This window comes from Somniosus microcephalus, chromosome 13 (genome assembly GCF_052327205.1).
Source record: "Somniosus microcephalus isolate GS21.2 chromosome 13, FLI_Smic_1.0, whole genome shotgun sequence".
NCBI lineage: Eukaryota > Metazoa > Chordata > Chondrichthyes > Squaliformes > Somniosidae > Somniosus > Somniosus microcephalus.
This window is the reverse complement of record NC_140999.1, coordinates 120492703-120519952: the sequence shown is the minus strand read 5'-3', so window position 1 is coordinate 120519952 and position 27250 is coordinate 120492703. Positions and strand designations below refer to the sequence as shown.

The following is a 27250-nucleotide window of genomic DNA, read 5'->3' as shown; positions in this document are numbered from 1 at the left end:
CGCCTGGCGCTAAACTTTGCGCATCGCCAGGACTAGCGCCCCAAACGCGGCTATACCGAATTTCTAGGCCACGCATTTTTAATCAGAGTGTCTAGTCCACCACCTGTGAGTAACCCAATTTTAAATCATTGAAAATGACTTTTAAAAAAACTATAGGGAACCATTTGCCAGTTACATTGAAGTACAGTAGTCAGTCTCTTCATAAATTAAATGGCCACAAGTGGGCCTCGAAGACCCGCAAATGGGCGCAATTGGTAGAACCGCGCAATGGTGATTAATTCGACCTGGGGGCGCGGCCAGTTTTGAGGGCCGGACCAGCTTCTACTGCCATGTTTTTTTAAACTAGTGCAAAAGATCGCGGAAACTTGATTTGCGCTGAAAGTAATTTGCACTTAAATTTCTGCGTTAGTTTGGCCGATTTCTGGCAAATTGCGCTGAAAAATACTAGTGCAACCTAGCAGAAACTCCAGGCCAAAGTGTTTAAACATAAAGAATGTGTACTTGGGTGTGGTAATGTAGGGCTGCAGGTGTCAAGGTAACTGCACACTAACAGGAGGCAGTGCCTCCATGACAAGGGAGGAGAAAAGGAAAGTAAAAAATTGTTGCTGCCAATCCCACTGAGGAAATGCAACATTCCTTCAGCCATACCACAATGGCAAAGAAATGGGAGGAAATTCTGTCAGCAACAATGAAAGAGCTAACACTACCTATCCGTCAAACAGTGCACTATTAGTCATAAATAACAACAGAAATGCTGGAAACACTCAGCAGGTCAGGCAGCATCGAGGAGAGAGGAACAGAGTTAACGTTTCGGGTCGAGGACCTTTCGTCAGAAATATAAGTCATAAACTTGTCTCAAAGGTAGCACTCTTGCCTCCGAGGCAGAAGGTTGTGGGTTCAAACCTCACTTCAGAAACTTGACATAATCAGTACTGAGGAAGTCAGAGGCGCTGTCTTTATGTTGAGCTCTTAAACCGAGGCTCTGTCTACCCTCTCAGCTGGACGTAAAAGAGCCCAGAGCACAATTCGAAGAAGAGCAAGGGTAAATTGGTGCCCTGGCCAACATTTACCCCTCAACCAACACCTAAAACAGATGCTCTGGCTATTTATTTCATTTCTGTCTGTAGGACATTGCTCGTGCAAATTGGCTGCAGCACGTCCTATATTATAACAGTGACTGCGCTTCAAAAGTACTTAATTGGTTGTAAAGTGCTTTGGGATATCCTGAGAAAGGTGCTATATAAATATAAGTTATTTCTTACATATAGAGATTATTCATACACACATATAGGTGAACAGTGGGAGGGTGTTCAAACACCCCCTGAAATTTCTATGTTTTTTTTAAGAACATACGAACAATGACAACTAAAAAAGACCCTCTGGTCCATCCAGCCTGTTCCACACAATTGTGATGCCTTGTCCATCACTACATATGCAAAGATGTTTTATAAATACATAAAGAGCAAGAGGATAACTAAAGAAAGAGTAGGGCCTATTAGAGACCAAAAAGGTAACCCGTGTGTTGAGATGGAAGACGTGGGTATGGTTCTTATTGAATACCTTCCGTTTGTCTTCACAAAAGAGAGGGACGATGCAGACATTGTAGTTAAGAAGGAGGTGTGGTGCCAGGGAACTGGAGGACTGCTAACGTTATACCGTTGTTTAAAAAGGGAGAAAGGTATAGACCAGGTAATTACAGGCCAGTCAGCCTAACCTCGGTGGTGGGCAAACTATTGGAAAAAATTCTGAGGGACTGTATTAATCGTCATTTAGAAAGGCATGGATTAATCAAGGACAGTCAGCATGGATTTGTTAAGGAATGGTCGTGTCTGACTAACTTGATTGAATTTTTTGAAGAGGTAACAAGGAGGGTCGATGAGGGTAGCTCATTTGATGTAGTCTACATGGGTTTTAGCAAAGCTTTTGACAAGTCCCACGTGGCAGACTGGTCAGAAAAGTAAAAGCCCATGGGATCCAAGGGAAAGAGGCAAGTTGGGTCCAAAATTGGCTCAGTGGCAGGATGCAAAGGGAAATGGTCGACCGTTGTTTTTGTAACTGAAAGGCTGTTTCCAGTGGGGTTCTGCAGGGCTTAGTCCCTTGCTTTTTGTGGTATATATCAATGATTTAGATTTCAATGCAGGGGCCATGATTAAGAAGTTTGCAGATGTTAAAAAAAATTGGCCATGTGGTTGATAATGAGGAAAAAAGCTGTAGACTGCAGGAAGATATCAATGGACTGGTCAGGTGGGCAGAAAAGTGGCAAATGGAATTCAATCCGGAGAAGTGTGAGGTGATGCATTTGGGGAGGGCTAACAAGGAAAGGGAATACACAATAAATGGTAGGATACTGAGAAGTGTAGACGAACAGAGGGACCTTGGAGGGCATGTCCACAGATCCCTGAAGGTAGCAGGACAGGTAGATAAGGTGGTTAAGAAGGCATACGGGATACTTTCCTATATTAGCCAAGGCATAGAATATAAGAGCAGGGAGGTTATGTTTGAATTGTACAAAACACTAGTTTGGCCACAGCTAGAGCACTGCGTGCAGTTCTGGTCACTACATTACAGGAAAGATGTGATTGCACTAGAGAGGGTACAGAGGAGATTTACGAGGATGTTTCCAGGATTGGAGAATTGTAGCGATGAGGAAAGATTGGACAGGCTGGGGTTGTTTTCTTTGGAACAGATGAGGCTGAGGGGAGACTTGATTGAGGTGTATAAAATTATGAGTGGCAAAGATAAAGTGGATAGGGAGGACCTATTTCCCCTAGCAGAGAGGTCAATAACTAAGGGACATAGATTTAAAGTGATTGGTAGAAGGATTAGAGGGGAGTTGAGGAGAACTTTTTTCACCCAGAGGGTGGTGGGTGTCTGGAACTCACTGCCTGAAATGGTGGTAGAGGCAGAAACACTCATCACATTTAAACAGTACGTGGATATACATTTGAAGTGCTGTAATCTACAGGGCTATAGACCAAGAGCTGGAAGATGGGATTAAGCTGGGATAGCTCTTCTTCGGCCGGCACAAACATGATGGGCCGAGCTGTAAATTTCTATGATTCCATATACAATCCCCACTTCACTCGAAACCATGTGATCATCAGACCAATTTGGTAAAAAAAAAATCTAGGAAATCCCTCTCTGACCTCCATAGGCGATCCACAGTAGTCCAGGAGACCACTTTGGCCCCGATTGATGTTATGCAGTACCTAGCTTCTGTAAGAGGTGATCTCCGCCCCAGCCAGAAACAGGTCCAGCTCTCGCTCGAAGGAATTCAGCAAATCAGCATCCATCGCACAAGATGGCAGCCTGTTCCAGAGAGGTTCACTATTCTCTGGGAAAAGAACCACTTCCTGACATCTAACCTAGATCTGACCTTACACAACTTAAAATTGTGACCCCTGGCTCTTCCTAACCTATTTGATCAGAACAAACTGTCAATTTGAACACAATCTATTCCTTTCATCAGTTTATAAATGTCGATCAGATCACCCCACATTTCTCTAAAGTGTAGAAGCCCAGCTCTTTTAGCCTACCTTGCTAACTGAGATGCTTCAGACTGGGAATTAGTCTAATGGCTCCTCCTCTGCACCCTTTCCAAAGCCTCAATATCACCCACCATGTGAGGAGACCAAAACTGGACACAGTATTCTAAATAAGACCAGACCAAAGTCCACTTTTTCTTTCAAAAGAACATAGAAACAAAGAATGTTCTTGCAGAGCTGCATAGTTTCGCATTTTGACCAACGAAACCCGATTCATTGGGATTACACTTCTAAATGTTCACCAGGATGTTGCAGTGCACAGTGGCAAAGTTATTGACAGATTAGTGACACACATCCAGCGCTTGGACTTTGTGCTTCAGCGTTTTAGTCTGGCAAAAATGGTTTCGTTTCTGTTTGTTTGCTTTATTCGAATTGTTAGATTCATGAAAGTTTTACAGATTCTATTTGAACATTACTGTAAGATTCTTATTTGAAAAACAAGGCTTTTTTTTAGTAGTTTTGAATGGTCTGGCAAACCCACTCCTCTACCCCCCCCACCAAAGAACATCCTGCATACGTGTCAATGGTAAAGAGTAGAGCTCAGAGGCACATCCCACGTCCATTGATCCGTGTTTGTATAAATGCATTTGACCATTAATAATCCCAGTTGTCAACAATCTGGAGCTTGTGTGCGCTGCGTTTTCACAATAACCCTGGCTGATCTGTCTCTGACAGCGAACACACGGTGAAGGGCGGAGCAGTGGGATGTTTTATTTAAACTATTTCTTCACATTGGAGCTATAGGTAACGAGTTTTTGATGTTGCTGTTAATGAACTTGCCCTGTTCAATGCTTGTGTTTCGCCCCGATTCCCTTCACTGTTTGATTCCAGTTACTGCCCTGCTTTGATTCTCTTTATGTAAATTTCTCCTTTACTTGTTAAATTCTGTTTTCCGCTTGGCTTTCCCTCATGCGCCTGGTTTTCCTCACCATCTCCTTCGGATTCTCTGCTTCTCCCAACCTATTCCCTTCTCTTGCTCCCCCATTTGATTTCAGTCCCATTCCTGCCTTGGGCCAGTTGGTGTCAGTGCTCGGCGGAGGAGGAGGAAGCCTCGGCCACAGACAAGAGTCGGGAACCCGCAGCCCGGCCACAGAGCCGCCGCACCCGGAAACACCCAACCAAGCGGCGCAGCGGGATCGGCGGAGCCAGGGAGCGGCGCAACGCTGGGAGCCGCGCAGCAGCCTAAAGTCCACGGGGCGACTCCCTGCCGTGTCTGCTCGCGGCTGTAAAACGAGTCAAAAAGTTACTCAAACGACTGCAACTTCTCTTAACTTTCTGGCGAGTGAACGGGATTGTTTCCCACGCTCTGAGGGTCCAAGGCACTGGGAGTCCCGAGGGATCGGAGTCTGCCGGAGCTGGGATTGAACCGTCGGCTGGTTTCGAGGTTTGTACAATGAAAGGGCAGCCTGAGAGACGCCATTGACAACCAGCGGCGGTGGTATTTGTGGATGCGTGGTCCCTGTGGTCGTTTTGACTCCGTTCCGCAGTGCTCAGGCTCCTTAAATAGCTCACTGCTCGAGGGCCTCACTCTTTGTAGGATGTTGGGCAACCTGTCATATAGATAATAATGTGTAAATAAAACCAGCCACTGCTTTAAGATTAATTATTTATATATTCATCATCAAGAAAGTTAAAGATGCAATGTCTTCATGAGAATGTGTTTTGGGTTGGAGAGAGGAGCTGGTATGTTGGCCTTTATTACAAAAGCATTGCAGTGTACTCTTTTGTGTGGACACAAAACCAAATAAACTGTAGCTAAACTTAAAACATTAATTAAACTTAACTTAAATTAAAATTTGGTTGCTGGGGGTGATGACGCACTCCAGTCCCCACGGCGCCCACCGGTCGCGGAAGACCCCAAGCGTGCCAGTGAACACCTCGTGCTCCATCTCCAGGGCCACCCGGGCGCGAATGTGGCCGTGGAAGAGAGGCAGGCAGTCGGGCCGAATGACCCCCTCGACCGCCCGCTGCCTGGACCAGTTGATGGATTTTTTGGCCAGGCCCAGGAACAGTCCTACGAGGAGGTCCGCCGACCTGCCTGCTCCCCTCACACCGGGTGACCAAAGATCAGGAGCGTGGGACTGAAGTGCAGCCCCTTCAAATAATGAAAGAATGGTTGCAACCTCTCACACTCTACATAGACGTGGAACACGGACTCCTCCAGGCCGCAGAGAAGGCAAGCGGCCTGGGAGTCTGTGAACCTACTTAAAACTTTATTGCATGGGACTGCTCTGTGCAACACCCTCCAGGCCAAGTCCCCAATAGATAAAGGGAGGACTCCCGCGTAGAGAGCCCTCCATTGGGAAATCCCACCTCCGCCGGATGGCAAGATGGTACGCCAAGTGCATTGCAGTGTAAGAGTAAAGATGTCTTACTGCAATTATAAAGGGCCCTGGTGAGACCACACCTGGAGTATTGTGTACAGTTTTGGTCTCCTTACCTAAGGAAGGATATACTTGCCATAGAGGGAGTGCAACGAAGGTTCACCAGACTGGTTCCTGGGATGGGGGGATTGTCCTATGAGGAGAGATTGAGTAGACTAGGCCTGTATTCTCTAGAGTTTAGAAGAATGAGAGGTGATCTCATTGGAACATACACAATTCTTACAGGGCTTGACAGGGTAGATGCAGGGAGGATGTTTCCCCTGGCTGGGGAGTTTAGAACCGGGGTCACAGTCTCAGAACAAGGGGTTGGCCATTTAGGACTGAGATGAGAAGAAATTTCTTCACTCGGGGGGTGGTGAATCTTTTGAATTCTCTACCCCAGAGAACTGTGGATGCTCAGTCGAATATATTCAAGACAGAGGTTGATAAACTTTTGGGAACGAAGGGAATTAAGGGATATGGGGATAGTGCGGGAAGGTGGAGTTGAGGTAGAAGATCAGCCATGATCTTATTGAATAGCGGAGTAGGCGCAAAGGGCCGAATGACCTACTCCTACTCCTGCTCCTATTTCTTATGTTCTTATGTGTCACAATGGCTGTTCCAGTCTGTGAATGATGTACTTTGATGGGATTTATATTATGGTGGTGTACGCCTGTGAATGACAAACACAAACAGGTTTTCTGAACGCTTTTTCACAATGACTGTCTTCTTCTCAGTTAAGTGTTTCTTTTTAATAAGATTTTGCACCTCAGTAATTGAGGAGGTGGTTCTCCTGATGCCTCAGTGGGTAATTGCATCGCATATTCTGGCAGTAAATCATTCATAGCAGCAGCTTCCTCTCTGCCCTGGGTTAAAGCTAGTCAGGCCATTGGCCAGGACTCAATGACATTGGCCGAGGAAATGGATCTCAGCCGATGTCCTCAGTCCCAATTGGCAGCCAGTCACCCCTGCTGGGAATGGTGTGATTTGCTGTGATTTCCCCCCATGGTAGAACAGTATATTGTTGTGATTCCCCCATGGTAGAACAGTATATTGCTGTGAGTCCCCCATGGTAGAACAGTATACTGCTGTGGTTCCCCCCATAGTAAAACAGTATATTGCTGTGATTCCCCCATGGTAGAACAGTATACTGCTGTGATTCCCCCCATAGTAGAACAGTATATTGCTGTGATTCCCCCATGGTGGAACAGTATACTGCTGTGGTTCCCCCCATAGTAGAACAGTATATTGCTGTGATTCCCCCCATAGTAGAGCAGTATATTGCTGTGATTTCTCTCTTTCCTCTCCCCCCCCCCCCCCCCCCCCATGGTAGAACAGTATATTGGTGTGATTACCACAATGGTAGAACAGTATATTGCTGTAATTCCCCCCCTAGTAGAACAGTATATTGCTGTGATTTCTCTCTTTCCCCCCCCCCCCCCCCCCATGGTAGAACAGTATATTGCTGTGATTTGCCCCGTGGTAGTAAAGTACTGTAATCCTCATTAAATGGAAAATATAATGTTCGTACAAAGTTTTATATTACAATAACCCTTCTCGCAGATCAGTGCCTTTTCCTGTGCATGGTTTATCGATGTTTTGATTAGTCACGCTCCTCGCCTTTAATGTTGTACTGTGAGAGATGAGGCTTGACAGGGTAGATGTTGTGTAAACACCTGCCTGGACAATGTGGCTTAGTTTTTTTTTTGATTTGCTCTGCAGAGTGTTGTGTGTGGCATGGCCTCGAATATTCTGCACAGGTTTCGAAGGAAGGTTGGAAAATGCAGCCCAACTGAGGAAACAGTGGAAGATTTTCCCGAAAGATCAGAACTCGATGATGACACAGAGGGGGTGTCTGCACGCCTGAGTGGGACACTGAGTTTTGGAGATGCAGTTGTAGCAGATGAAGACTGGACCCAAACAGCTGCTGCGGATAGTGACCCTGACTTTTTACAGAGTTTTGAGAGTGATGGGGTTGAAAGTACAGGTAAATATTCCTTTTAAAAATGTAGATTATAAATTCTTAAAATTCCAATTTTACATGCCAGTGTTGTCCTTACCACTTAAGGGTATGATGACATTTACTGTTTACATCGAGATTTCATTAGTTGTGTTCAAACTTACTACTGTGAACCAAACCGCTAGAGTACTGGATGGAGTTATTACTGAACAATCCAGTTAATAAAGTTAGAGGGTTTACATGGAGAATAGTGGACAGAGTGGAATGAACACATCTTTATATACCATTCATCTAATTGACCGATTGAGACATTATGGCCTGGATTTTGCGGTAGGAATAACAGTGAGGCTCTCGGCACTTACCGTTATTAAGGAATGAATTGGACAGCAACTTCCAGCGTCCGCATATGCGCAGTTAAACGCGGAAATTGGGAAGTTGCTGTGCGAGTTGCCCTGCTCCTCCACAAGCTTTGCTTGTGCCTCACGGAGAATTAGCATTGAAACACACAATGTTGCAGTATTTAGCCACTAAACACCCCAGAAAAAATTAAAGCTTGTCCATTCAAGTGTAAGTGAATTTTTAACAGCGTGGTTAATCTTAATTACTAACAAACAACCTCTCTGGTACTGAAAATTAACTTTTACAAGCGTGGAGTCTCATTCCTTCAGATTTTAATTATTGTTGGAGATTTAAAAATAAATGTAATTTAAAAAAAACTTTTTCTCTCTTTTATCTATCTCTCTTAATCCCATCTTTCTGTCTTTATTTTGCATGATTTTACATTGAATCAAATATTCTAACTGACTCTTCCTGCTTTAGACTCTGCATGTCTCAGTAAGGATTCTTCAGTTTGATTGGTTGAAGAGACATGCTGTTGCTTGTCCTGCTCACACAGGTCCCAGATCCCCTGTAGAGGGTGTGCACTGAAATGGCTCTTCAATTACCGTAAGTTGCCATGCAAAAGCCCACTAAAAGTCCGTGGGCAACTATAAATGTAATGAATGGCGAGCACCGTTCATTTGCCACTGACTGCAAAATCCGGGCCAATATGTCTTCAAGCAAAAGCAAGGTTTGAACGGTTTATAACCCCTTAGGTCACTGCTTTGAAATTGTGGCAGATTATCTTCTTGTTACTGTTTGATCTATACAGTTATTATTCAGTTCCATTTTCTTGTGGTATCAGTATCTGTGTGAACTGTGAACACATCATAGTTTCCGATTGCCAGTTCTGGTGTTAGTATCTGTCACTGAACATTAGAATCCAGTGTGTTCTGTCGTGATAATGTAATGATATTCATGCTCAAGGATTAACAGTTGTGATGTCTTTATAATAATTTACAAAAGAGTCTGTAAATGTGGAAAAAAAATTACACATTAGCAAGTTGCACAGACATGAGCATGAATTATTAGCACTAATATCTTCTGTTTAAAGAAAAGTGGAGGAAGACCATTGCTATTACTGACCTCATGTCCTTTGCACTGTGCTGTAGAATGACAGCCTTAGTAAGCTCGTATTATATCTGCCACTCTGTCTCACTGCAAGACAGTACAGTGGAGGAAGGACTGGCTATGTATGGGAAGTTCTTGCCTCTGGATTTACCACCTTCTCTAAATAGGTTTTAAATTAAAATATATATGAGTGATGGACAGAGTTTTACTAGTTAGAATTCTGTCAACTTAGGAGTTCCATAGAAGATCATATAAATCAATTTTAATAATTCCTTATTTCTGAAATATATTGTTGGTCTAGCCCAGACTTTTTTTTGGGGGGGGGGAGCGGTGGGAAGAAGGACTATTTACACAGTAAGAATCGCATCCTCAAAGAATTCCACATTTCCACTACCCTTTGTGTGGAAAAAGTGCTCCCTGATTTCACTCTCGAATGCCCCCTTGTTCTAGATTTCGCCACCAGAGCAAATAACTTCTCTTTATCTACTCCATCAAATCTTTTTATCATTTTAAACACCTCAATTAGATCACTCCTCAATCTTCTGGCTTCCTTGACGCATCAGGTCATGAAGCAATCATGCATTACATTTATTAAATCTGACTCAAAACCGCTTGGGTTTTCCCATTATAATAATGTTCCGATTCACACACACGCCCTTCCTATCAGTTGGTACAACTAATTGCCCTCCTTATGGATTGAAAACAGGTTAATGTTTTCAAACGAAGGAGAAACCAGACATGGGTAACTCAGGGCAATTATTCTTGCTTTCATTCTTTGTAAAATAATGGCATCTATTTATCAGGAATAAACTTGAGGATTACCTGTACAGTAATAACATAGTAAACAACAACCAGCATGAATTCAGAAGGGGAAGATGCAGCCTGACCACTCACATGACTTATTTGAGGAAGTGACAACCCAAGTAGTCTGTGGTAAACCCTATGGCATGATGCACCTAAACTTTCAAAGTTCCATACAAAAGGCATTTAATTAAACTCAAAGTTGTAGGGATTCAGGGTAAATCCTTGGAGTGGAAAAGGAATTGACTCAAGATGTTATGGTGGGAGTAATCAGTCAGGTGACCCTAGGGCTCTGTGTTGAGACCACTACTGTTTCTAATTTACATAGATGACTGATTCAGAAACTCAATGCAAAGTGGTCCAATTTACAGATGTTAACCAAACTGCAATAGCTCAAAAATTATAGAATGAGTTGGATAGAATATATAAGTGGACAGAGCAGTGGCAGATGCAGTTCAATACAAACAATTGTGAAGTACTGCATATAGCAGGAAAAAATAACTGATACCCATACTGCGTGAATGATGTCGAAATCATAGAATGATACAACACAGAAGGAGGCCATTCGGCCCATTGTGCCTGTGCTGGAAATAGCTATGGATGAAGTGGAAAGAGAACTAGGGGTCTTAGTAGACTTGATGCTAAACATGTCCAACCATTGCAAAGCACAACACAGCCAATAGAATGTTGAACTACATAGTCAATGGCGAATTTCAAGTCAGAGAAATTCAAGTCTGTGTGAAACTGTGCAGTGCTCTGACCACACCTTGAGTAGCAGGTGCTGTGTTTGATTCTGACCACCCAGACACGAGAGACATTCAAGTGCTAGAAGCAGTGTAGAGAAGAACTACAAGGGCGGCCCCTAGTGTCAGAAGTTTAAGTTATATAGAATGACTGGCGAAGCATGAAATGCTTTTAATTCCTGGAAGAAAACATGTGGTGTTTAACTTTTTTTGGAGCTTCAAAGCCAGTAATTAACACATTCTGAACTTTGGTGTAACCCAAAAACAACTCTGCTTCCTATTTTAATTTTACATTTTAAATAATGACTTATTTACAATTTTTTAATTAAAATTTCTTCCTTTAAAATTTTTTTTTTTCCAGCTCTGTATTTCAGCCTCTTGTGTTTGACGCACAATTGTTTCTTCCTGGTGTGCAGTGTGTCATTCAAAAGTAATTGCCTTTCTGTAATACTTAAGTGTGATTTGGATGACTGGGCTGTTTGTTTGTTTAGGTTAGATTTGAGCGGTAGTGAGGTTGGGCACAAGGCAACGCAGAATTACCTGCAATAGAGGTTCCTTTGTAGGCAAATTAGATCGAGGCATTATTTTGCAACTCTAATGTATACCAACATGTATTTGACCTGGCGTGCTTTGGTTAATGGTTAACAATGTCCCAAGGGCATTTTTTTCTTTATTCTATTGATTGTACCTTTTAGTAAAGGGCACAAAGACAGGAGCACTGAGGCTGTTGCTAACAAAATAGTGCCAGCGACTGAAGTACTGACTGAGTAACCAGACTAAAATTTAGCTTTGCAATTCTTATCAGATTCAAACACTATGCATTGTTTGTATCTTTCTGAGCACTCGTGGAGTAAGTAATACTGTAGCCACCATGGCATCTATTGTCATTATGGCCCGGGTTTCTCAGTAACAATAATGGTGAGGCTAACGTGCTCGCCATTGTTAAAGTGTAAATCGGACAGCAACTTCCAGCGACCACATATGCGCAGTTAAACGCAGAAATCAGGAAGTTGCGTTTCGAGATGCCCTGCTCCTCCAAAAGCTGCGTAAGAATGGTATCTCACCGAAAGATTCACTGTTGAAATACACACTAAGCTCGCCAGAAAATGTTAGGGCTTCTCTATTCCAGTGTAAGTAAATTTTTAACAGCGTGATAAGTCTTAATTACTGCCAAACAACCTATTTAGGCTGGATTTAAAAAAAAAAAAAAAATTTATGTGATGTGGGCATCACTGGCAAGGCCAGCCTTTATTTCCCATCCCTAATTGCCCTTGAGAAGGTGGTGGTGAGCTGCCTTCTTGAACCGCTGCAGTCCGTGTGGTGAAGGTACTCCCACAGTGCTGTTAGGGAAGGAGTTCCAGGATTTTGACCCAGCAACGATGAAGGAATGGCGATATACAGGAAACTCTCGTTTAAACGGCACCTAAATATCCGGAATTCTCTATTAACCGGCAAAATTCATACTCCAAAAACAACACCTCAATAACTGGAAATGTTGCCGAGTCCGTGTCTCCCGCGGTGGTCGAGTTAGTCAGTGGGGGTAGTTCTCCAAACTGCCACTACTCGGCTTCTTGGCGCTGTTGGAAGTCCGAACACCTCAATAACAGGAGTCTGACTCTCCCGTGCTGCTGGTAGTCTCTTTAACACAATATTCTGCAGGTGAGTACCCAATTACACTGCACATTTCTTGATTTTTTTACATTTTTGTTTGTTAAAAATAGCCTCGGTAGATAACCCTCTCCGTCATCCAGAATTTTTAATCAACGGGCAACACGCCGGTCCTGTCGGTGCCGGATACCAAAGAATTTCCTGTACTTCTAAGTTAGGATGGTGTGTGACTTGGAGGTGGTGGTGTTCCCGTGCGCCTGCTGCCCTTGTCCTTCTAGGTGGAAGAGGTCGCGGATTTAAGAGGTGCTGCCGAAGAAGCCTTGGCGAGTTTCCCGGGTCCTAACCGCATGGTGTGGGGGGACCCGGGAGACGGCGGGAAAGTCGGAAGGTCAGGTTTCCCGGCACGCTGTTAACTCCACAACGTGCATGTGACGATGGGAGGGACAGTAGTGAGTGAGGAGGACATAAAAAACCTGCAAGGGGACATAGACAGGCTAAGTAAGTGGGCAGAGATTTGGCAGATGGAATACAATACTGGAAAGTGTGAGGTTATGCACTTTGGCAGGAAAACTCGTAGAGCAAGTTATTATCTTAATGGCAAGAAACTGGAAAGTACTGAAGTACAAAGGGATCTGGGGGTCCTGGTGCACGAAACTCAAAAGGTTAGTATGCAGGTGCAACAAGTGATTAAGAAGGCCAATGGAATGTTGGCTTTCATTGCTAGGGGGATAGAATATAAAAATAGGGAGGTATTGCTTCAGTTGTGCAAGGTATTGGTGAGACCGCACCTGGAATACTGCGTACAGTTTTGGTGTCCATACTTAAGAAAGGACATACTTGCTCTCGAGTCAGTACAAAGAAGGTTCACTCGGTTAATCCCGGGGATGAGGGGATGGACATATGAGGAGAGGTTGAGTAGCTTGGGACTCTACTCATTGGAGTTCAGAAGAATGAGAGGCGATCTTATTGAAACATATAAGATTGTGAAGGGGTTGGATCGGGTGGATGCGGGGAGGATGTTCCCGATGATGGGTGAAACTAGAACTAGGGGGCATAGTCTTAGAATAAGGGGCTGCTCTTTCAAAACTGAGATGAGGAGGAACTACTTCACTCAGAGGGTGGTAGGTCCATGGAATATGCTGCCCCAAAAAGCTGTAGAAGCTACATCATTACATAAATTTAAAACAGAAATAGACAGTTTCCTAGAAGTAAAGGGAATTAAGGGTTACGGGGAGCGGGCAGGAATTTGGACATGAGTCTAGGTTCGGATCGGTCATGGCCCTGTGGGTAGCGGAGCGGGCCCAGGGGCCGTGTAGCCTGATCCTGCTCCTATTTCGTGTGTCTAATTCTGTTAGATTCAGGAGATGGTCCTGTGATAGTGGATTGGCGGTTAGGATCAGATCAGCCATGATCTTATTGAATGGCGGAGCAGGCTCGAGGGGCCGATTGGCCTACTCCTGCTCCTATTTCTTATGTTCTTATGCCCAGAAGTCTGCCTGATTGACAGATTAGCTTCCATTTGTGTGGGGAACGTGGAGGAGGAGGCCACAGCAACAGGTAGGTGCTGGGCCCACAATGGTGGTGTGGATGTCCAAGCCCAGGGGGGTGGAGTGGAGGTGAGAATGATCCCCGGGGGGGGAGGTCTGATCCCTCACCCTAGGACCGAGTCGCAATCCGGGAAGGAGGGTGATCCAGGCCCGGGGGGGTGCTCTGATCCTGGCGGGGGTGGTTCTGATTCCCGACCCTGAGGGGGATCCGATCTCTTACCCTGGGACAGAGTCACGATCCCTGGGGGGGTCAGATCCCTGACCCTAGGGCCAAGTCATGATCCGGGGAGGGGGCTGATCCAGGCCCGGGCAGGGGGGGTATCCAGTCCCTAGGGGGGTTCAGCTCCCCAACCCCAGGGAGGAGCAGGCTGCTGGTGGGGGAGCTTGGCGGGCAGTGAGGAAGCACTCCTGCTCCTCCACAATCCACGAGGATTGCTCCCTGAGGCTGAGGCCGCCTTGTTGCAGCTACTGGGAATCCTGAGCCCCGGGATTCACGGCCACCTGCAGTAAAACCTATAAAGCTGGTTAAAGCAGAAGCTTCAGGCCTCATTATAATATGTAAAATGCCAACCAGCCTCCTGGCAGCAGGTTGGCAGCCCCCCCCCCCCCCATCCCTCCTGAGTTAAAGGTGAAAGTGGGCGGGTTGGGGTTGGGGTTCACATTTGTACAACTTTCACTTCCCTCCACGCCTCCAACCCACCCATACTTGCCTCTGAAAATTCAGGCCTTTGGCACTGAAAATTAACAAGTGTGGAGTCTCATTCCTTCAGATTTTAATTAAAAAAAAAGACTTGCCTTTATATAGCGCCTTTCATGACCACCGGATGTCCCAAAGCGCTTTACAGCCAATTAAGTACTTTGTGAAGTGCAGTCACTGTTGTAATGTAGGGAATACTGTTGTGATTTGAAAAAATTAAATACTTTTTTTTACCTTTTCTTTGTCTTTTATCTCTCTCTCTCTCTTAATCCAATTTTTCTTTCCCTCTCTTTTTATTTTGCTTTCTGTACCTGATTTGACAGTGAATTCAATATTCCAACTGACACTTCCTGGTTCAGACTGTGCTGCGCATTAACGATTCTTCAGTCTGATTGGTTAAGGACATACACAGTTGCTTAACCTGTTCACACTGGTTCCAGATGCTCTGTACAGGGCGCTGTTTTTTTTCGAGTAGTTGGCTGACCAGAACTTCCAGTACAAAAGCCGTAGAAAGTCTGTGGGCAAGTGCAACAAACGATATGCAAATTCCGGCCCATTAACACCTTTGATGGTGCAGAGAGAATGACAGATAGGGAGAGCGGGTTGTAGAATGGCAACTGATTAGCAAAGCGTGGAGCGGTGGGGTGGCGGCAGGTAGGATAACAGAAGGCTGGTGTTGGTTACAGACACGAGGCCCGAGTTTAATTTGAGACCAATATGCATGTATAAAAGCAAACGAGAGATTCTGCACATACCTGTAGTTTAGCCTCTGGCCATTTCTCACTTTGCATAGTATCTGCAAAGCACTTCTACCACTCACTCTCCACCTTGTTTCTGAAAAGTAGCTGTCAGCAGGTCTGAGTGAAGTGACTGACTAAGGAAGACTTTGGTAATACAGAACAGTGAGTGAGTGGCATTGAGACTAAATGGCATCCTATATGCCTGACCGTGGAGGTGGCAACTTTGAGAAACTGACAAAGAAAGGTTACGTTTATCAAAGTGTACAAGGAAATAGAATGCATTTGATGCCACATTAATACTTCAGGTAGCAGCACCTGTTTTAGAGTAGGATAAGCTGACAACACTGAGTTATACTACTGACTGTGGCCTGCTCTGTGTACTTAATAAAAAGAGAAAATGCTGGAAACACTTAGCAGGTCAGGCAGCTTCTGTGGAGAGAGAAATAGACTTAACGTTTCAGGTCAATGACCTTTCATCAGTGTACTTGTTGTTAGGGGGGAAACATAAGATGACCTCCAAATGCAGGTGAAACTTTTAGTGAAAAACTGATTGCTCCCTTAGCTTTAACAGAAAAACTTAAAGTTGTTTCCCACGAGCCACCCGAGAACCCTTTTGAACGTTGTTTCCTTTCTTTGTACTAGTTGCAGTGGTCTCGCATCCAATGTCTAAACCTGATTTGGCTTCAGTTATTCACCACCTATTATATTGCTGTGACACCAAAACTGCTTTACAATGTGCAGTATAACTGCCTTCTTAACAGAGCAGTGGCAGCAGTTATTGGATGGATAAGAAAAACCTGCATTTATATAGTGCCTTCCCCAACCTCTGGACATCCCAAAGTGCCTTACAGCCAATGAAGTATTTTTGAAGTGTTGTCCCTGTTGTAATGTAGGAAACACTGCAGCCAATTCAGACACAGCAAACTCCCACAGACAGCAATGTGATAATGACCAGATCATCTGCCTTTTTTAGTCATAGAGTCATAACGGCGCAGAAGGAGGCCATTCGGCCCATCGAGTCTGTGCCGGCTCTCTGTAGAGCAATCCAGTCAGTCCCATTCCCCTGCTCTATCCCCGTAGCCGTGCAAGTTTATTTCCCTCAAGTGCCTATCCAGTCTCCCCTTGAAAACATTGAGTGTCTCCGCTTCCAGCACTTCCATCGGCAGTGAATTCCAGGTCCTCACCACTTGCTGCGTAAAAAGTTATTCCTCACACACCCCTGTATCTCTTGCCCAAAACCTTAAATATGTGTCCCCTAGTCCTTGTACCATCAACTAGTGGGAACACCCTTTCCCCATCTAGCCTATCCAAACCCATCATAATCTTGTACACTTATCAAATCACCCCTCAACCTCATTTGCTCTAATGAAAACAAATCCAGCTTCTCCAACCTGTCCTTGTAGCTAAGATCCCCCATCCCCGGAACCATTCTGGTAAATCTCCTCTGCACCCTCTCAAGGGCCTTCACATCCTTCCTAAAGTGTGGTGACCAGAACTGGACACAATACTCCAGTTGTGGCCTAACCAGTGCTTTATAAAGTGCTGTTGGTTGAGGGATAAATATTGGATACCAGGGAGAACTCTCCAGCTTTTCAAAATAGTGCCATTGGATCTTTTACATCCACCTGAGAGGGAAGACCGGGCATTTGTTTAACGTCTCATCTGAAAGATGGCATCTTCGACAGTGCAGCACTCCCTCAGTACTGCACTGCAGGCCTAGATTTTGTGCTCAAGTCTCTGGAGTCGGCCTTGAACCCGCAACCTTTTGGCTCCAAGGCAAGAGTGCTACTGACTGAGCCACGGCTGACACACACTTGTATGTAGAACTCGAGCAGTTTATACCCCTCATCTAAACTCTAGGAATCTTAGTACCTTTTACTGTCTTATCCACCTAATGTGTTTTAATTGTGTTAGTGCAGAGGCAAATCTGATTTTTGCATTAATGGAAGTTGCAAATTCTCAACGATTACCAAGATGGTTTAAAGTTTCTGACCACACAGCTCCCTTTCCTTGCCCCAATACTTGCTGACATTGTTAAGTGTTCCCTTTGCACAGACATTATGTACCTTCCCATGCTCAACCCTTCCTCAAAAAGCCCACCCACTAAAACTGTATCCTTCGCAACAACAAGCTCATTTCCAGCTTCCCTGTCCTCTCTAAGGTCCTTTAATGTATCATCGTCGCCCAACTCCATGCTCACCCCTCTCACCATCACCTCTTTGAACCACTTTGAATCCCGACACCAAGACCTCCCTGGACAAAGTTGCCAGCAACATCCTCTGCGATTGTGGCTATTACACTTTATCTTTCCTTGACCCTGCTGTGGTGCTGGACATGGTCAACCTCTCTATCCTCCTTCAATGCTTCTCCTTGGTGATGCACCTTTGTGGGATCACCCTTTCATGGTACCAATTCTACCTGTTCCCAACATAGGCAGCACATCTCTAGCAATTGCTTCTCCCACCCATGTGTGGTCACCTTGTGAGTACTGCAAGGTTCTAGTTTTGGCTCCTTGCTTTTCATCATTTATATATTTCCCTCAGTGGCTTCACCTTTATGCATGGAGAGACTTTCTAATGATATGATGACGCTCCACTCCACCACTCTGTTATCACCCTTAACTCAATGACCACCACTGGCAGATTGCTTGTCTGGCATCAAGCCATGGATGGGACAGAACTTTCTCCAACTTAACAAAGCCATCCTGTACGATTACATAGAATTTACAGCACAGCAACAGATAATTCGGCCCAACTGGTCCATGCAGGTGTTTATGCTTCACTCAAGCCTCCTCCCACCCTACTTCATCTAACCCTATCTGCGTATCCTTCTATTCCTTTCTCCCTCATGTTCTTATCTAGTTTCCCCTTAAAGGCATAGATGCCAGTTCCTGCCAAAAACTGTGTACCCTAGCCCCTCCCTTCATGTCTGCTCACATGCACTAACTCAGTGTCCTGCTCAATCTTGAGCTGGACATCAAACTCCCATATCCTATCTATCACCAGGAGTGCTTACTTCCACCTCTGGTCTTAACTAACCCCCACTGTGGCTGAAACCCTTATCTGTGCCTTGCTTTCTTCCAGCTCGCCGGTGTCCTGAGCTCCACTCTACATAGAATCCAACTCGTCCTTGCTGTATTACTCGCTCAGCACACTTGCCCTCGCCAACCTCCATCATCACCCTATTCCCCAACACATTGTTTATAAATCAGTCCAAACTCTCAACCCCAAAATCCACAACCATCCCTTTGGTGATTTCCACTAACTGTTCAATTATCCATTTCCCCTCCGTGAAGCACCTTGGGATGACATTAAAGGCGCTACACAAAGGCAAGTATTGCTTGTTTATTTGTTGTCTAATAAAGGGTTTCTCCAAATCATCATTTGCAGAATATTTACATCTGGACGCCAGCTGATCTGTTTGAAGGGATTTAACCCTTTCCTTGCCACACATTCTCTGCACGTGGATTTATACACAGCTGTACCCTCATGACTGCTTTCATTCAGTCAAACAACTTCAAATCCCTCCCATTCAGTCCTGGACAGCGCTACGAAACTCACAGCTCAAGAGCAAAACATACATCATTTCTCCCTTTCCTTGCCCCCTCCTCCACCCCCCGCCCCCCACCCCCATTTGCTGATGGTATGATGGGGCATGGTCCGTCAGGCATCTACAGCCATTCAGTACCTCGCTCAAGTGACCATTATTTGTTTGTGAGATTAGACTGGTGACTATTCAAACATGGAGGGCATCACACCCAACCCACCTGACATCCACACACGTACTTTTCAGTAGGTGTCACTGGATAGGGAACAAGTGCAGCAATCCGTGTTGATTTTTATTTAATTTTTGCCCTCCCTAGCCCAGAAGTGATGAGGCTCATTGTAGCAGCCCATCTTCAGATCAGTTAACCTAGCACAAACCAAGAACTGAACGTAAGACCTTCCTGGACTGCATTGGTCAGTATCAAACTGGTGGGCCATTCACCCAGTAAGGCGCTGGGTGAGACTTAAGCTGCCGAAAGAGTATTCAAAGACAGCTATGCAATTTGAAATTTTCAAGACTGAGATCGATAGATTTTTGTTCGGGAAGGGTATCAAGGGATATGGATCAAAGGCAGCTAAATGAGTTGAGGTACAGATCAGCTACGATCTAATTGAATGGTGGAATAACCTCGAGGGGCTGAATGGCCTACTCCTGTTCCAGTGCATTCATTTAGAACTAGCATTACAGCTGTGAACTCCAGTGGAAGGGTGGCCCATAGTCCCGCCACTATTATGTTCATTTTCCTTTTCATCCTTGGGTTTTGTCAAATTGTAAGTTTAATTTCTGAAAATTAAATTTGTTGGCACTCAGCAGCCACTTGCCTACATCTGGTCTCTGAATGAATGTGTTATGAGGAATGTCCTTGCCCTCTGTCACATCAGATCAGCAATCGCCGTCAGCTGTCATGTATGGGGCGACACTGAGGAGGCCTGAAAATGATAAATATTTCCAAAGTAAGCCTAAAATTATAGAGGTACTGAATGGACCAGCACGTCCTTCCATAAAATCACTTATCCTCCGTGCATTAGAGACCACTCGTGCAGCACCGCATTAATAATGTGTTGCAGTTTGTGATCTTCTTCTTCCCCAGTCCCTCTCTTCTCCCCTCACTCCTCTGTGGCTGATTTCCTGATCTTGGTCACTCTGCTGGGAGACGATGCTGAAGCAACACAGCTTCACGCAGAGACAGGAGATTGGAGGGAGAGTCGTCTTCAGGTTCCTCCTTGCGCCCAATTTTGAGTTAAGCTGCTTTTCTACTCTTAGTTTGGACTCCAGGAACCCAGTCCATGAGCTGGTTGTCGGGGTTTATCCGCTGGTTTCTGTGGTCCGGAGGCACATTCGTGCTGACTATAGCAATCAGATTTGGCACAAATCTGAATAAAGGGGAGACCAAACGAGAGGTGTTGATACTGGGAGCAGGATTCTTCTTTCTACACGATAGCAAAATACTGCAGATGCTGGAAATCCGAAATAACAACAGAGAATGATGGAAAAGCTCAGCAGGCCAGGCAACATCTGTGGAGAGCTCTTTTTCCGCCGCCTTCGTCTCCATGCCCACTTCTCTGGCCAGGAGTCTTCCCCCCGCACGGCTGACCCTTTCTCCCGCTTTCAAAATTCCAGTTCTACCTAGACCCCTCCCTCTGGCCTCTTACTCTCTCTAGATCTTTTAATCGCTAACTGCTGCCGTGACATCGGCCATCTCCATTTCTCTGCTCCCCTCACTCACTCCAACCAACCTCCCTCTGAACTTGCAGCACTCCATTCTCTCAGATCCAACCCTGACATTGTCATTAAACCTGCTGACAAGGGTGGTGCTGTTGTTGTTTGGCGCACTGACCTCTACCTAGCGGAAGCTGAACGCCAACTCTCCGACACTACCTCCACCTGGACCATGACCCCACTACCGAACATCAAACCACCGTTTCGAAGACTGTCACTGACCTCATCTCCTCTGGAGATCATCCCCCCGTGGCCACCAACCTCATAATTCCCCAACCCCGCACAGCCCGCTTCTACCTCCTTCCCAAGATCCACAGACAGGACTGCTCTGGTAGACCCATCGTTTCAGCCTGTTCTTGCCCCACCGAACTTATCTCTTCCTATCTCGACTCTATCTTTTCTCCCCTTGTCCAGTCTCTTCCCACCTACAACCGCGACTCTTCGGACGCCCTCCGCCACTAACAGTTTCCTGGCCCCAACCGCCTCCTTTTCACCACGGACGTACAATCCCTCTACACCTCCATCCCCCACCAGGATGGCCTGAGGGCACTCCGCTTCTTCCTTGAACAGAGGCCCGACCAGTCCCCATCCACCACCACCCTCCTCCGCCTGGCTGAACTTGTTCTCGCATTGAACAACTTCTCCTTTGACTCCACTCATTTCCTCCAAATCAAAGATGTTGCTATGGGTACCCGCATGGGTCCTAGCTATGCCTACCTTTTCGTGGGATATGTGGAACACTCTTTGTTCCAGTCCTACTCGGGTCCCCTCCCTCACCTCTTTTTCCGGTACATTGATGACTGTATCGGTGCCGTTTCCTGCTCTCGCCCTGAACTAGACAATTTCATTCACTTTGCTTCCAATTTCCACCCTTCCCTCACCTTCACATGGTCCATCTCCGACTCTACTCTTCCCTTCCTCGACTTCTCCGTCTCCATCTCTGGGGATAGGTTATTGACCAACATTCACTACAAGCCCACTGACTCCCACAGCTACCTGGACTACACTTCCTCCCACCCCGCCTCCTGTAAGGACTCTATTCCATTCTCCCAGTTTCTCCGTCTCCGCCGCACCTGCTCCGATGATGCCACCTTCCACACCAGTGCTTCCGACATGTCTTCCTTTTTCCTCAACCAAGGATTCCCCTCTACCGTGGTTGACACGGCCCTCGACCGTGTCCGTTCTATCTCCCGCACTTCTGCCCTCACCCCTGCCCCTCCCTCCCGGAACCACGATAGGGTTCCCCTTGTCCTCACCTTTCACCCCACCAGCCTCCACATTCAACGGATCATCCTCCGGCCTTTCTTCACCTCCAAAGTGATCCCACCACCAAATGCATCTTCCCCTCCCCTTTCAGCATTCCGTAGGGACCGCTCCCTCCGAGACACCCTAGTCCACTCCTCTATCACCCCCAGCACCCCTTCCCCTTCGCCCGGCACCTTCCCGTGCAAGCGCAGGAGATGCAACACGTGCCCTTATACCTCCCCTCTTCCCACTGTCCAGGGCCCCAAACACCCCTTCCAGGTGAAGCAGCGATTTACTTGTATTTCTTGCAATCTAGTACAGGTAGACTATCCCTTATCCGCAATACCGAAATTCGAAAACCTCTGAAAACCGAATGTTTTTTCGTGGAGCGTAAGTCGTGCGCACGACATGACCCGACGCAGCCGATGCTTGACCCATGCAGGTGTGAGGCGTCAGTTGTGTCTCAGCGCTGTCACACGTGCGTCTGCTGCTCTCTTGATATTTTTTGTTTTTTTGTGATTTGTGAAAATGTCAAAAAGAGATGCAGACACCACTATGGGTAACAGTGAGAAGCAGAAAAGGAAGCATCTCTCATTATCGATATCGCAGAAAGTGGAGTTATTGCAGAAGCTTGATCGTGGTGTATCTCTGCGGCGTCTTACTGAAGAATATGGTGTGGGAACTACCACCGTATATGACTTAAAGAAACAGAAAGACAAGTTGTTGAAGTTTTACACTGGCAGTGATGACCATAAACTAATGAAAAGTAGGAAAACCTCGGTCCTGAACAAATTTACAATGCTGATGAAACAGCTCTGTACTGGCGCTACGTTCCTAGAAAAACATTAACAACGGCTGATGAGAGTGCACCAGCAGGTTGTAAGGACGCTAAGGACAGGTTGACTGTTCTTGGGTGTGCCAATGCTGCAGGCACACACAAGTTAAAGTTGGTAGTGATTGGAAAAAGCCAACATCCGAGATGTTTGAAAGGTGTGTGCAATTTACCTGTGCATTATTATGCGAGCAAGAAAGCATGGGTAACCAAAGGAATATTTTCTGACTGGTTCAATAACCACTTCGTACCAGCGATACAAGCTCATTGCAGGCAAGCTGGACTGGAAGAAAACTGCAAAATTTTATTGTTCCTGGACAACTGCTCTGCACATCCCCCTCCTGAACTTCTTGTGAAAAGTAATGTTTTCGGCATTAACTTTCCCCCTAATGTGACATCTTTAATACAGCCTTGTGACCAAGGAATTTTACGCTCCATGAAGAGCAAGTATAAAGACGTTTTTTTGAACTCTATGCTTGATGCAGTCAACAGAGGCATAGGAATCCAAAGCTTCCTGAAAGAGTTCAATGTTAAGGATGCCATTTACGCAGTTGCTAATGCTTGGAACGATGTTGATAAACCAACATTAACAAATGCTTGGCATAGACTTTGGCCTACAACGATGTTTGATGAAGATGGACCTGCAGATGAAGATTTTGAAGGATTTCCTGTCAGTAAGGAGAAGATGATGATATCAAACCTCCTTACTTACGCCAAAGGTTTATCATCCGAAAGTGTAAATAAGTTAGAGGAAGCTGACATCGAAGAAGTGCTGAACATTGACAATGATGCACCTGTTGTGCATTCGTTGAGTGATGGGGAAATTGCTGAAATGGTGTTAAATAAAGACAAGCATGAGGATAGTACTGATGATGATGATGATGACATTGTGAACACAGGTGAAAAAATCCCCATAGACGATATGGTGAAAATGTGTGATCAGTTAATTGCTGGCCTTGAACAACGTGCATTTATCAGTGAGCAAGAGATTATGCAAGTTTACTCAATTAAAGAGAGACTGCTTAGACAGAAACCAATGTTAATGAGACAGATGACACTGGAAGAAGTCTTTAAAAAGGCCGTCTGTCGTAGTCATGCTTCATCACTTGAGAATCCTGTTCCTGGCCCATCTTCAGGTGTCCGACTCCAACCTGATGACGACGATGACAACACTGATGTACCATCTTCTCCAGGATCCTCAAGCCAGATGTAATGTACCTTTACTGCATGTATATGTACAGGTATTTAGCTTAGTTTGTACCTGTATATGTTTGAAGTTTTACTGAATGTTTTCCTTACAAATAAACTGTACTAGAGTATTTATGGTCTATATTTCTCCCACTATTTAATTTACCAAATTATTACTGTACAAATAAACTGTAATACTATTTATAGTCTTTATTTATCCCACTCAGTGTGAATATTCATAAGGTTCACTGCAGAAATATTAATGTGTTTGCTTACGGGGTGCTGCCCCGTAATACCGTTCTGAAATCTGAAAAATTCCGAATTCCAAAACACAGCTGGTCCCAAGGGTTTCGGATAAGGGATCGTGCACCTGTATACTGTATTCGCTGCTCACGATGTGGTCTCCTCTACATTGGGGAGACCAAACACAGATTGGGTGACCGCTTTGTGGAACACCCTCCGTTCAGTCCGTAAGGATGACCCTGAGCTTCCGGTCGCCTGTCATTTTAATTCACCGCCCCATTCCCACTCAGACCTCACTGTATGCGGGCTCTTGCATTGTTCCACGGAAGCTCAGCGTAAACTCGAGGAACAGCACCTCATCTTCCGATTAGGCACTTTACAGCCTTCCGGACTCAATATCGAGTTCAACAATTTCAGATCATAACCTCAGCCCCCATTACATTTTTGCTTCTTATTTTTTATCCACACCTTTGTTTTGGCCCTTTCCACACCCTTTTTTTTTCTCTCCCACATGGCAGCAGTCTCTCATTCTGCCAGAACATTTCACACCTAATCTAGAGCCGTCTTTTGTCTCCACTAGTCCTATCACCATCTCGTCTCGTTTTGAATACCTCTTAATGTCTCTTCATTTCTCTTTTGTTCTCTCCCAGCCTGGCCTTTCAATCTATTTCATTTCCTGTGCCTTTCCAGTCTTGACAAAGGGTTTGACCCGAAACATTGACTCTATTTACTCTCCACAGATGTTGCCTGGCCTGCTCAGTTTTTCCAGCATTCTTTGTTGTTATTTCTTCTTTCTACACTTAGCTGCAGGGGCCTAAAAGCTTCATGGTTCTTAGCCAAACAGACTGAAAGGATGTTGCGTGACTTCCTGTTTCTGTTGTTTAATCGTGAACGTCAATGGGTTCAATGAGTCAGTTTTGTATTCTCTTATCACCTAATGCGAACATTGTTGGAGATCGGTTAATGACTTTAAACCTTGGATACAGGGCATAGGACTGCTGATAGAATGAGTGTGTAGTACATACAAATAACTGATGCTAGGCAGAATGTAATCCAAGGTATTTAATACCCATTGTTTACATATTCAGTTGTCCATTCAGCAAGGAATGGTGCGACCAATTGTAACTGGCTGCATGCTGGTGTGTAATGTTTATCCTGCCGGTCTGCAGCTGGTAATGTCATTGCCAGAAATCTATGAAAGAAATAATCTGCGGAGGATAAGCAGCCATAGAGTCACCTGATGAATATTACACAGAGCGAGGTCACAGAGGTTCACGTGAGATTATGAATAATGAGAGTTTTTTTTAATTCATTGATGGGACGTGGGTGTCGCTGGCTGGCTAGGCCTGCATGTAGTGCCCATCCCTAATTGCCCTTGAGAAGATGGTGGTGAGCCGCCTTCTTGAACCGCTGCAGTCCATATGGTGTAGGTACACCCGCAATGCTGTTAGGAAGGGAGTTCCAGGATTTTGGCCCAGCGACAGTGAAGGAACGGCGATACAGGTCCAAGTCAGGATGGTGTGTGGCTTGGAGGGGAACTTGTAGGTGGTGATGTTCCCATGCGTCTGCTGCCCTTGTCCTTCTATGTGGTAGAGGTCGCGGGTTTGGAAGGTGCTGTTGAAGGAGCTTTGGCGAGTTGCTGCAGTGCATCTTGTAGATGGTACACACTGCAGCCACAGTGCGCCGGTGGTGGAGGGAGTGAATGTTGAAGGTGGTGGATGGAGTGCCAGTCAAGTGGGCTGCTTTATCCTGAATGGTGTCAAGCTTCTTGAGTGTTGTTGGAGCTGCACTCATCCAGGCAAGTGGAGAGTATTCCATCACACTCCTGACTTGTGCCTTGTAGATGGTGGAAAGGCTTTGGGGAGTCAGGAGGTGAGACACTCGCTGCAGAATTCCCAGCCTCTGGCCTGCTCTTGTAGCCACAGTATTTATATGGCTGGTCCAGTTCAGTTTCTGATCAGTGGTAACCCCTGGGATTTTGATAGTGGGGGATTCAGAGAGTTAAGCTCTCTCAGTTGATTCCCATCATCTGAGCCACAAGAAAGATAAAAGAAAGAACTTGCATTTCTATAGCGCCTTTCACGACCACCAGACGTCTCAAAGTGTTTTGCAGCCGGTGACGTGTTTTTGAAGCGTAGTCACTGTTGTAATGTAGGAAACGCGGCTGCCAATTTGTGCACACAAACAGCAGTGAGATCAAATTTATCTCGGTACTGTTGATTGAGTGATAAATATTGGTCAGGATACTGAGAGAACTCTCCTGCTTTTCTACGAATAGTGTCATGGGATCTCCATGAGTAGAGGGCGGAAGGTACTGTGCAGGCAAAGGACACTGCAAATAGCTCCCTCGTTCTACTTCAGTGGTCAGAAAATAGCAGTGATGAAGATCACCCAACCACTGTCTGGCTGAGGATCTTTACACGGTGTGAAGAGACACTGGAAGGGAGGAAAAAAGTGCCCATAAAAATATATATGAAATGAGTGTTGCTGATGCCATCGTTGAGTATGCTGGTTCCAGATTTGTGAAAAGGTGATGAATATTGTACCATGTGCAGAACATTGCCCGCTTTTACATTGGGTACGGTAAAAGATAGTATGGGTTCAACATATATGTTGGCATCTACCACAGAGGTACTGGTGATGAAGGTTGTGTACAAGTGTCATTAGCAGCTTTTGTAAACACTGTCCTGTTTCTACTCTGCTGTGTCTGAAAATAGATGTATAATAACAATGGCCATCTTATCGGATAGCTTAGATTTATAAAGAAGCTACATTTACATAGCACCTTATTACATCTGCAGCACGCTCCAAAGCTCTTCAAAGTCGATGAATTGCTTTTGAAGTGTAGTCACTGTTATGTAGGCAAATGCCAGAGCTAGTTTGTCCATGGCAAGCTCCCACAGACAGCAAATAAGATGAATGACCAGTCAATCTATTTTTGGTGGTGTTGATCCAGGAAGGAATGTTGGCCAGGGCACCGGGAGAACTTGCTGTTCTTCAAAAACCTCCATGGGACCTTTAACA

The 27250-nt window shown here is 45.3% G+C and overlaps 1 protein-coding gene across 7 annotated transcripts in view; it reads left to right on the top strand.

Annotated features, from left to right (window-relative positions):
• Positions 1 to 602: 602 nt before the first annotated feature.
• The window catches only part of snx21 (sorting nexin family member 21), a 74262-nt gene continuing 47614 nt past the window's right edge, over positions 603 to 27250 (top strand). For 6 of the 7 annotated variants that reach the window (XM_086005239.1, XM_086005244.1, XM_086005243.1 and 3 more), the window contains exons 1-2: positions 4302 to 4929; positions 7631 to 7895. In XM_086005239.1, coding sequence (XP_085861365.1) covers positions 7646 to 7895 — 250 coding nt within the window. In that variant the 5' untranslated portion in view covers positions 4302 to 4929; positions 7631 to 7645. The other variant, XM_086005242.1, reaches the window with a different exon arrangement.